Source organism: Clinocottus analis, unplaced genomic scaffold, assembly GCF_023055335.1.
Source record: "Clinocottus analis isolate CAN_PGR_092001 unplaced genomic scaffold, fCliAna1.0.p SCAF_23, whole genome shotgun sequence".
Taxonomy (NCBI): Eukaryota; Metazoa; Chordata; class Actinopteri; order Perciformes; family Cottidae; genus Clinocottus; species Clinocottus analis.
In genome coordinates, this window is record NW_027175965.1 from 9,502,805 (window position 1) to 9,514,935 (window position 12,131).

At 42.8% G+C, this 12,131-nt stretch overlaps 1 protein-coding gene across 1 annotated transcript in view; it reads left to right on the forward strand.

The window, feature by feature from the left end:
• Positions 1-9,917, forward strand: part of LOC137793796 (adhesion G-protein coupled receptor D2) — a 72,121-nt gene extending 62,204 nt beyond the window's left edge. The window contains exon 23 of the mRNA XM_068590153.1: positions 9,297-9,917. Within this exon, the coding sequence (XP_068446254.1) occupies positions 9,297-9,440 (144 nt within the window). The 3' untranslated portion in view covers positions 9,441-9,917. The remainder of the gene's footprint in view (positions 1-9,296) is intronic.
• Positions 9,918-12,131: the final 2,214 nt, after the last annotated feature.

The following is a 12,131-nucleotide window of genomic DNA, read 5'->3' on the forward strand; positions in this document are numbered from 1 at the left end:
AGACCTGCTGCTCTGCATGAGTGGCTCCATTAGCAGAGACCAAACGGGCTGCGAGGAATGCAAATACTTCAGTGAAGACGTACACACACATAGTTTAGCCCTCGAATCCAGAATATCTTTATAGGAGGAAGATATGTCATGATTATTAGAACGTGTGTCACATCCTGATGAACTCACTTCTAATGGTGAATTTGTTTGACTTATGGTATGTTTTATGATATCGCAAAGTGTATTTCTTCAAATGTCTTTTTAAATAAATATCTGAATCCCTCCAAAAGCAAGGTTGGTGCTTCATGGATGCATCCAGCTGGTGCTTCCACGTTGTTTAGCATATGTTATTAGATATTTGTCTTGTATTTGATGATAGCGGTGAGATGCCGTCATGATGTCAAAGCAGCCCTCATGAGCTCAGGATGTTTCTCAGACACAAACTCTTTCTTTCTATTTGCGTTGGATGTTCCAGATAAGAATGGTGTACTGAAATATAATAGTATATGAGTCATATTGCCTCAGAATAGTCTTTATGGTACAATACTGAGCATGTCTGGCAGTGTTTCCCTTCCAGCTTTGACTCATTGTCAGTCTTTTTGTGAGTTACCTGAACGAGAGCGGATGTTGCTGCTCGGCAGTCTTTCTCCTCCGCGCCCGATCAAGCCCACGGGATCCTCCACGGCTTAAAACAGAAACGCATCCACTGGCAAACTCACCTTTCTCACCCTTTCTTAACCCTCAGTGGGGTCCAAAGCCATTGTTTCGCTGGAACAATCCTCATTGAATTAGAAACCGGCCGCGTGCTTTGTTCGGTGAGGCCGATGCTGCTGTCATGGGTCCTGTCGTTAATGTGCCATCACCGAATCGCACATCCTCGGCAGACACAGCAGCGCTGAGCTTATTTCCTCCATCTGTAGGTGGCTATTAGAGGACATACGCGTGTGTGTGTGTGTGTGTGTGTGTGTGTGTGTGTGTGTGTGTGTGTGTGTGTGTGTGTGTGTGTGTGTGTGTGTGTTTGCGCACAATAGTGACAGTTGATAAGTGTGTTAGTAGATGGGGTGAATGAGCGAGAGAGGAGGTTGGCAGGTGGGTCACTGTGTGTGTGTGTGTGTGTGTGCGTGTGTGTGTGTGATTGTCAGTATTAAATCGCTCAACAGAGAAGGGAAACCATTTTTTATCCTTTTGAATGTTAATGTGTATTTATGGTTTAATATCTGTCTTGTGAACGTGCCAGATTTACCTTTTGACGGCCACAAAACAAACACGGTACAGGGAGTGGAAACACATCTAATGAATACTAAAACAACATCTTTATGAAGCCTATGATGCTAATTTGTATTGATACCGTTACTTTAAGGCATTAAACTCAAGTTGAGGTTATGTTTCTAGTGTTTTTATTGCATCACTTGGATTATTTGTCCAAAACATACAGATAAAACCAAGAGAGGTCATTAGCGTTAGCGCCGTGGTTCAGGGTTGGATTCGGCCTAGGGATAGAGAAGGAATGTCTTCAAGAGGAGAAGCACAAACGTATGCTAACACAAGTGTGTGTGTGTGTGTGTGTGTGTGTGTGTGTGTGTGTGTGTGTGTGTGTGTGTGTGTGTGTGTGTGTGTGTGTGTGTGTGCTTTTAACTGTGTGTTTTAACGGAAAGGAAGGGAGTTGGTCTCAGAGATACTGAGGCAGACAGGAAGAGATCATCCTGGTGTTACCACTGCTGGGGCCGAGACCTCTGGCTCCACACACACACACACACACACACACACACACACACACACACACACACACACACACACACACACAAATGGTTGGGGATGTTAGTGCGCACAAAGTTACAAATACTAATGTTACGTCTCGTGGCCTCTCACCTCTCGACTCTCCACCTTCTCTGGTTGGAGTCATTTTTACGACCTTGAGATTTAACCTTTAAAACTGCTTCACCGTCTCAAGCGTCCGCTCCGTCCGCCCAGCCACATGTAGAACACAAACACACACACTATTTGTGACCATTCGCACTGATTTACAAAGAGTTTGGTGAGCTTTTTGTTGGGGATGGCACGGCAGCAGAACGCTATTTCCGTGCCCCTTGTGGGGGTGGAGGAGGGTGGAGGTGGGTGGAGGTTGATGGATGAATGGATGGACGGATGACACCCGTCTCCATCCCCACTGGGGAGAGGAAGTCCCTATCAGAACACAACAGGAAAGAGACGGAGCAAAAACAAGTGCATGTCTTTTTGGACATTAAATCACTTCCTGTAGGGCCTTGGTCCCCCCTCCCCCCTCCCTCCACCAGCTACAGCCTCCACCCCTCCGCCCAGCCTCTCCACCCTGTTTTGGCTGAAAGATAAATTGATCAGGCCTCTTCATCCGTGCGTATAAAGGGTGTGCATGTTCTCTAAGGTATTGCACTGATGAGTGAAATACCTCATCAATAACGGAGAGGAGAGTCTCGAGACCGTCTGGAGCAACTGTGTTTAAAAAAAAATAATCTTTTAACGATATGAAACAAACCTTTTTCTTTAAAAGTAGGACCAGTTGCTCTTGGGCCACAGCGTGTATATGTATATATATACTGTATGTAAAGCCGTGCAGTCTGCCAATCTGATTTATCGCTGTGACTTGCAGATGTGATGAGTGTCGTCGGATGCGAGTGCGTATAAATCTGCACCCTGACGGATCACAAGCTCCGAGTCTGGACCTGCAGCTTTGATCTTCATCCAAGAACACAAACAAAGAGGCGCTTTATCTGTCTCCAGAGCAGGAAAAGGCCTTTTTAACGGCGACAGGAAAAGACAACGGCCACCATTTTCATTCAAAACATAAACTGCCAGTCTGGTCATCTGCACAAGTTCTGCCCGATATTGAAAGGCTCATCGCAGACGTCAGCCATCTTGAGTGAAATTACTTATATTGATAAAGCGGCTCTCAACACAATGTTGCCTCGTCCAGGGCACAGCTGTGAAAAATATGACTTCCTTCCTGTCGGCAAGTTCCTGTTTGCCTGTCTGAATTCGGGTCAGAAGAGGGGGACAGTGGTCACTACCTCGTCCACTGTTATCCTTCCCCAGAGGTGACCTGATGATGCAGGATGCTGTGGAGCCCAGCGCCGCTATGGTCAACAACACAGCCGTCCCTCTTCTTCTCTAGTTTTTCATCTTTCTCTCTTGTTCTCTCAGGTCTCATCTTCATTGTCCGCTGTCCCTCCTTTCAATGCACAGAAAGAGACGTGTTGGCAAAGGTTGTGCCAGAATAACCAACATTGGATAGCAGCCGCTTTTATCCACCAAACCAAAAAAAAGAGATATGACATTATTTGCGTTTTCTGCTCTCCGCAACACGTTAGAGACTTCACCACTCTCCCTTAAAATACGTCTCAATTGCACACATATGGATCTTCCCGAGGCACCGTGTGTGTTTCATTTTCCTCTGATTTGCCTAAAAGAGACGGCAGCGGCTGCTGTGAATGTTTAATTTAAGAGCTCTGTGGCAGGTAGAGGGGGTCCGATGGGGGGTGGGGGAAACGGGGGCGGGTGGTGCTGATGGAGACCCCCAGGTCTCCGGGCACAGTCATTAAGATGGCTCCTCGGTTTGGAGATGAGATAGCGCGCTCGGCACTCATTGAAGATGCTCCCCTGCCTGCTCGCCGCATCCATTATTTACGAGTTTTTTTACAAATTCCAACTGACATTTATATCAGTCGTGGACGTCTGTTCGTGATTTGGCCGCACCGGGTGTTTCTGAGAGGGAAATGTTGGTCAGATACAACTTCTTGGTATCGCAAGGCAACAATACGACTGTTGGGTGCAACAATAATGTGAGGTCAGTCAGGTCAGCTTGTTCCAAAATATCTGTTTACTAACTTACAGAAACTCTCTCTCTCTCTCTTTCTCTCTCTCTCTCTCTCTCTCTCTCTCTCTCTCTCTCTCTCTCTCTCTCTCTCTCTCTCAATCTCTCGCTCTCTCTCTCTCTCTCTCTCTCTCTCGCTACGTGAACTATTTTGTTAACATGACAGCTTCGCAGAGTAGAAAGATGCTCGTGGTTCCAGCAAGAGGGGAATCCCCCTGACACACACACACACACACACACACACTGTATGCCCAATTTGGTGTGGCTGGTGTGTTCCAGTTCAACTACTTTTGCTTTTTTGCTTTCCAAACCACCGCTCAGGTATTTGTATACTTCATAATTACTTAGCGTTTACACGTCATATCTTTAATGCAAAAAATACTGAAGCAAATGCTCGATGAAGGCAAAACAGAAGCGTCTCTTTTCTGCCCGGCAGCCCGACCCTCAGTCCGCCGTGGCCGAGCCGGTATTGATCCGATCTCTGACCTGTGCTTTGGTTGTTCAGCCTCGGGCTTCACAGCCTCGCCTCACCTCACATCGCTCACCTCACATTAGAGTCTGAGCCGCTCGTGCGCGATGAGGCTCTGGGACGCGCCAGAGAGAGAAGCTGTCAAATGCCAGTAAAGAGCAGCTGCAGCAGACGACTGTACTCGCTGTCAGCGTTGTGTTGGATGTTGGAGGTCAAGTCAACAAAGCTGTTGCATCCAGAGTTGTGTTAGGACATTAGCCAATGCGTTGTTGTATTAGCATCGTGATCAGACACAGAACATGTCTTCTTTCTTTTCTCTATCTCTGTCATTTCTTCACCGATTCTGATTTGAAAAATACAAAAAAAGTTACAAAAATGAAAGTGCATGTATTTGAAACGGTTTGAACCTATATTTATTTATCTTTTCATCTATTTTTCAGCTTTATTATGTCCATGTCTTTTCTCTCTCTGAGTCTCTGAGCAGCGGTTTTAATGTTTTTAATGTTCAACCCAGCAGATCGTCTCTCTCTGGATCGTACCACTAATTTTACACCTGGTCATGTGGTATTCATAGAAGACACACTGTCATGTATGCTGGGCCGTGCTCTATCAGCAACCAGTACCAGACCATGTAATGATATTCAACAGAGGTCCACAACAAAGCCTGCACACACACACACACATTGTTCTTTTTAGCTCCGTAACCAGAAAGCACCGGATCGCAACAATCAAATGTTAACAATATTGATTTAATAGAGGTGAAAATGAGTGATTCAGCGGAGTGGGTCCAGGCCTCGTCAGGTAAAGCTTGTTTGATCAACAGCAGCTCGACAACCGGAGGCCTCCAGGTGATGAGAGACAGTCTCTTCCCTGTTACACTTAACTCCTGGCCTCTCCAAGGCGGAGCCACAGCTCCAAGCAGATGCTGACCTTATGTTCCCAAAAGGTCTTTCCTGAGGCTCGTGCGCTCCCTTTTTCACCGCCATGTTTAAGTCTGTGATGTTCATTCATAGGAACGTCTATTACAGTGTTATTTGCTGCCTCTGGCGAAGGACCTTTAGCTTCTCAAGAGTCCTCAGTAGCTCCCAGAGGAGACACAGCAGACTAAATAATCAGCTTCCCATCACGGTGACAATCCGAGAACAGCTGTTTGCATGTGAAGGCCTGGCAGCAGTTGTCTGTGACGCTCTGAAACAGAGAAGGAAAGAAAGGAGGGAAGGAGGGAGGGAAGGATGAAAGGAAAGTTTCTAACTGCTTGATTCCTCTAAAGGCTTTTGATATTTATCTCACCAACAGACCGGCAGAAGTATGAGACACATGCAAAGATATGTACATCCGTCTGTGGACACACACATGTACACACCAGGAGAAACACACATGGACACACACTTAATTCAGGCTGAATCTTGTGCGTTTGTCATGGGGATGGAACGTGGTACTTTCAAGGATATACAGTATTTTTATTTTTTGCAGATGTATGTACTTCTTTCTTTGTTTTGCAGCATTTATGTGGCACTTTGCAGAAGAAAAAAACTAAAACTCTTATGGTTGCAGACAAACTGATTTTAACGCCATTTTGGGAGGAAAGTCAGGCCACTGAAAACTAACGTTACGAAGGTATATATATATATTATATATTATATTGTCTCTATTTCCACAAATATAATGTTTTTTCAATCAGAAAACATAGTGTTACCCCGTGATTGTGCAGCAGAAGAGCAGTGTCGTGACATCCAGGTCGTCGTGTTATTACAGACGCTCCTCTTTCTTTGATATTCCCTTAGAGCTCTTTTTTTTTTTTGACACCGTGGGGGCAAAGGTCAAGATTCCACGCGCAGTCAAGCGTTCACCTTCGGCACTTGGCTGAGGTCTGGCAAGATTAATTCTTTGTGTCATCTCTCGATAGTATGTGCCAGGTTCATCTTTCCTACAATGGAGCCAAACAAACAGAGGAGCAGAGTGTGTGCCTGAAAGTGTGTGTGTGTATGTGTGTGTTTGTATGTGTTTTTAAGAGACATTGGCGCAACCGTTTTAACAGGGCGACTCTGTTTGAATTAGATGTTCTAACCCCCCGCTTGCTAAATGGATTTCTGAAGTGGCTGTAGTTGGAGGCTTTCAATCGGATGCAACCTTGAGTCCTTTTTTATGTGAGCTGTGTAGGATTTAAGTGCTGGTATAACATGAGCACGACTGAATGAACGCTCCTCATTTTTTGAAATTGAAAAATCTCCAAAGGCTCTCCCCATTGTGCAGGCAATTAATGGAATGCTGGCAGCGAGGTTCAGGTGCTTAAAAGTTGTATTTTCCCTCTCTCTCTCCCCCTCTCTCGCTCTCTTTTTAACGACTAATAAAGGATAATCATCGTGGAAAAAAACCGTCATAATGCTGTAGGCTTTCTCTTTATGCACAATGATGTATAATGCATGCTTTGAAATGAAACGGCAGCGGCCTTCGAACCGTTCCATCTCCAAACCTCAGTGTATTTGCTTTGCATGCCACAGTGAGGCTTTTGCATTACAATAGTGAGCGTTCCCATTAACAATGCCAGCCTATTAATTTGATCTTTACATTTTTAAAGTTTGTCCATCAGGCCGCCAAACAATGGGTCCCCCAGTCGCTGTTTGGTATAAGTGATTAGAAAGTTGACTAATTGCCTCTCTGAAGATTTGTGCTGTTTCTCTGCAGCTTCCTTGTTCTTCACCTGTGAGCCTCCCCCAGTTTCACCACTAAAGACGGATGAATAAACCACTTTATTCATCAATAAGTGTTTTCTTCCCTTCAATTTAGAGATTATTTCAATTCAGACAAACGTTAACATCGAGAGTTTGGTGAAATACGAGGCTCAATCTGAATAAAATGCAGTTCATTTTACGTCTTTATGAACTCCAACACTCTGATATCACATCCAAATAACGGCCAATGCTCTCATGTTTCTTTTGTTTAATGATTCATGATGAATGACAGAAACTAAAAATACCTTTGTCTCAACTTCCCAGAACTGAACTGCAGGTCCAGTAATAACTCAAGGTCACTCGATAATGAAGCGTATGAAGATGGGCAGTGCTGGTTTTGATGCTGCGTTTTTATGCGATAATGTTTAAATTTATCTGCTGGGAAGGTCTTTTTTATTTTGAGGTGACTTCTTGGTTTAGCAGCACAACAAACAGAGCTGCTAAATACTGAGGATACAAGACATGAAGCTCCAACAGGCAGGATGCTTTTTGTTCATATTTAGCGCTCGCTCGCAGAAAGATTTAAATAAAGAATCTACAGGAAGTGAGTTGTGTTGAAACATTATATTACATTATAAAGTCACTGGTTGTGTGGTGATTAGATTATTCCACTGGTTTTGCCACCGTGTGGCGCCGGGTGGGTGTTTCATTTCATATCGTGGTTCTGCAGCTCTCCGCAGCCTCCGGTCCTGCTCTGAAACCCGTTCAGCCGGTTCCAGCGTTCAGTTGCATCTCTTCTTCCGTCTTGGAACACTTCCAAGTGCGTTTGTTTTTTTTCTTGTGCCCTCGATCTCTTTCTCTTTGACAATGCAGGGAAACACACAAGCGCATCTCGGTAAACACGAGTGATGTGGTTCCAGAGTTTAAAAGCTTCACACACAACACTGGTAGACACAACTAGGGGCTGTTTGTGTGACGGAGAGGAAAACTTGCTTAGAAACTGACAGCGCTGCATCTGTGTGTGTGTGTGTGTGTGTGTGAAGAAGAAAAACACAGTGTGTGTGTGTGTGTGTTTATGTTGCTTTTGGCAAGTTATTCATTTGTGTTTTTTTCTTCTTTCTTGCTCTCTGTGTGGTTTATCTTTTGAGTTGGTCGGTTTGGAGCTGATGTCCACCTTCGGGGATGCGCATAGCATGCATTTCTGAGTATTTTCACCTGAGGCTGCACTTGTTAGAGTCCGCGGATAAATGTATATACATTATTTATACAAATTCGGGCCGAGTGAAAGCAGGTTTAACACATTTACAGACAGGAGGCCAGGCACTGCAAGCCAAGCTCCGAGTGAGTGTTGCTGCGCTGTGTGCCGGGGATGGAGCTGGCCTCCCGCTCGGCTGTGACCGGCATCCTTAATGCTGCAGAGAAGTGAACACCATCACCGACACCGCGGCACTAAAACGCACTCTCGTGTCATTTGCTTCATGAGGAAATAAAAAGGAATAGATGTGAAAAGTTGTGTTTGTTATTATGATACAAGAGACATTAAAACATTGAGATTCTTTGTTATTACACTCATTTTTTAACACCTTCGATACTCAAAAGAACAACATTATAACCTCAAAATGGACATGTTGGATTAAAATCTAAAACATTAGAAGACATGAATATTTCTCATTGAGAGCAATGTGGCAGTCGGTTGCATCGTTTTAAATAATTTGGCTTTTCTTGTTTGATCAGTCTGTCGTGTTTGATGTCTTGTAAAATATAAAAATACAAAGTAATTATGAAAATCGTTCATTTGTTTTCACTGTACATGATTAAAGAAAATGTAAGAAGTGAAGGTCTTTAGATTATTAACCATCGCTTCATGAAGGCAGATACATAGATCAGTAAAATATTATATTATTATATTCAATGTATTAATACCAATGCTGTCTTTTAATTCCAATTTCTTTTGACATAAAATTGTTTGATTTATTTTTAGGTATATATTTTAACCTTGTTAATAAGGTTGGTAATATTCTGCTATTTCATTATTTATATTACTTTGAGAACACACTAGAGTCACATGCATGTTGTGTAAAGTCAGAGGCTTTATCCTAATAAAACTGTTGTTCGATTCAAAAATGGAAAAATTACATCGTTTATGCCAAAACATTGTCAGAATGGGGCATGCTGGGTATTAAAATTGGAGCGAGAGGATTTCCACAAGGTTGCATCCAGCGGTGCGTTGCACGGCCTCAGCATTCACTGTCACGACATTGTCAGATGTTGTTTTCCTAACTTGACCTTGACCTCTGACCTCTTCCCCGTCTCCATCCAGGAGGCTCCTCCCTCGGTGGGCGGGGCCTCGCCGGCCGGCTGCAGCCTTCATGTTCCCATGGAGCTGGAGTTCTCAGCTTCCTGTTTCCCTCGTAGCCCCGCCCCCCAGAAGAGCCGCGGCCTCGTGGACCGACCTGGATGTTGACCGTGTTGTAGTTTTTATGTTGGGATTCTGTTTTTGTTGTTATTTTATTATTTTTAATCAGTCGGTGAAATGATTCCTCTGTATCGCATCTCCTTTTTCTTTAACAAACGTTCAGCTGTGATTAATGTGGAGATGCAGGAATATTTGGCAGATCTGTGTTGCAAACCTTATTTCCAGATTTGTACCTTTTTTTTTAAGTTCCAGTGCATGATAATGAACAAAGTGCCTCATTTAGGGTTTTCAATCTTAACTTAATTTTACGAGCTTTCACTCAAAGTTCATTGTTTGTTTTTATTTGGTGTTTCATGCTATATTCTCCTTCACGGCTTCACTTGCTGTGTATTTGCTTGTGAAAGTGTTACTGTAAGTTGTCAAGTAAAGTGTGTAATGGGGCGTTTATGTGACCCATTAGATTCAGGTGGACACTTTTTATCACAGGCCTCTTTTGTCTCCTCTGGTTTCCCGTCGCTCGACTGTCAAACTATCAAAAAAAGACCAAAATGGAAAAAAAAGATGAAGCAAAACAACTGATTTCTCCTCTGAGTCTCATTCCTGCATGTTTCACTAAAATGATATTCAAGCTTTTCATTTTTTCCCACAAGAAAAAAAACATATAATAGAAGTGGACAGTGTTAGTGTGTGTGTGTGTGTGTGTGTGTGTGTGTGTGTGTGTGTGTGTGTGTGTGTGTGTGTGTGTGTGTGTGTGTGTGTGTGCAGGAAGTGAGATTCTGGTGTTATAAGCATAATAATTATTTATTGAAATATGAGGAAAAATTCATTTTGCCTCAGAGAGACAGTCCTCGTGACGGGGGGCGACTGTAACGTCAGCAGGAGGGCAAAGTCATGACAAGCAGGAGGACAAACAGCATTGTGATGCTTTGTGTGTCACGTGTGAGCGCGTGGACGCACAAAGGTAGTCGTCGTTAAAGTCCTCGGTAAAGTACAGTCTGTGTCGATGGTCACTCTTGAATGGCAGGTTGTAAATCAAACAGATTCCTCAACATTTCCTTTAACTTCGTACAGCCGAAGTGTCGGAAAAGTCTTCCTCCAAAACTTTTACTCAACCTCATCTCAAGACAAGCGTCTGTTGGTGCGTGCAACATTCAAGTGTTATTGATGTGCACGGCTGCGTGGCCTGTGTGTGGGTCAGAGGTCACCTGTGTGTCACAGGAAGTCCAAGGCAGCTGCAGAAACTAAACACAACTTTAAAAAAGTGGGTGATAGAAGATTGTCTGATCAGTTAATTAACGAGGTGAAGGACCAGGAACTGCTTCTCGACTAGAAGTTTTTCTTCTGTACATCAAACACGCCATTGAAAGACTTTTGGTCGTTTTATGACTTACAGTAATTAACAAACGCTGACAGGTAAACAAATGAGCACCACAGGTTGTTGTGGGAGGCAAGAAAAAAACCCAGTAACAACAACTACAGGACGTGAAAAGCTCCACATGAAAATAAGTTTTTTTTTTTAAAGAGAAATGAACCTAAAACAAGTTTCTTGTTCATTTTGGACGCAGCACGAGAAGAGCTCACAGAGGACAGGATGCAGTCTTTGGTTTAAGAGCAAATCATCAGGTGGAGAAGGAAGCTGGCAGGAACATCTGTCATACATACTTAAATACAATAGTCTTTTCAATGTACTGACTTGCAAAAACATTTAAAAGACAAAGAAATTGCGGTGATTTTTTTTTTTTCTTTTTCTCCCTTTCGCCATTATTTTTGCTCCAGACCGGCGTCACTGAACTCCTCGTGGAAACAAAACGAGAACATGCTACAGTAAACAAATTTATTCTGGTGCGGACACCTCACGTCATGTAACACAAAGATGGAAACTCAGAGACGCAATAAATTATCTTCATTATTAAGCGTAACCAGTGACATACTGTACAGAAAAACAGGTCAAAGCACTGTAAATAAAAAAGAAAAAAGTCTACAAAAAGGTTGAAAGTGAATCCGTATACAGCAACGCTTAAGAAACAAACGCTTGAATGCCAGCAGACACAGAGAGAAATTAATATTTTAAGTGTGATTCCTTTTTGATTTTAGTGTCTCACGACATAATTTAAGTACTGCTCCAAACAAATAAAAAACAAAACACTGTACACACACCAAAAAAAGCAAAACCAGAGGATCTTTTTTTCATTTCGTTGTTTTCATTTTTTAGGAAATCATTGCTTTGCAATTTATGCTTCATCACAGTTCTCTCCCATATGACCATATTAATGTAAACACCTGTTGAATTATTCTTTTTTTTAATTTTTACAACATTAATACTTTATATATATATTTGTACATATTTTCATTCACATCTGCACGGTTATCTAGCATGGTAATGAAATAAGGCAAGACTCACATAACTGTGACATCAAAAATCTTTTTTTTTTACTCTTATAATACTGATTATTAAGGTTTTTTGTCATTTCCTTCTTCTGTTCTGCAGCAAGCTTTGGTCTTTCTGGACAAAGGCGGGTCGGTCCGTCTCCAGAATCACTTTGTTTGTTCCAGTAATGAAATAATAAAACAGGGGGGGTTTCTTCTTCTTTTTTTTGCAGGAAAAGGGCTATAAATACAATTGTTTCAGCTGACATTATTAATTGAATTTATTTAACACTGGTCTTTCTGAGGTACATAGTTTAAGATGATTTGGATGGTGGAATAAGAAAGAGGAACCACAAGCTGACCACGAGGAGC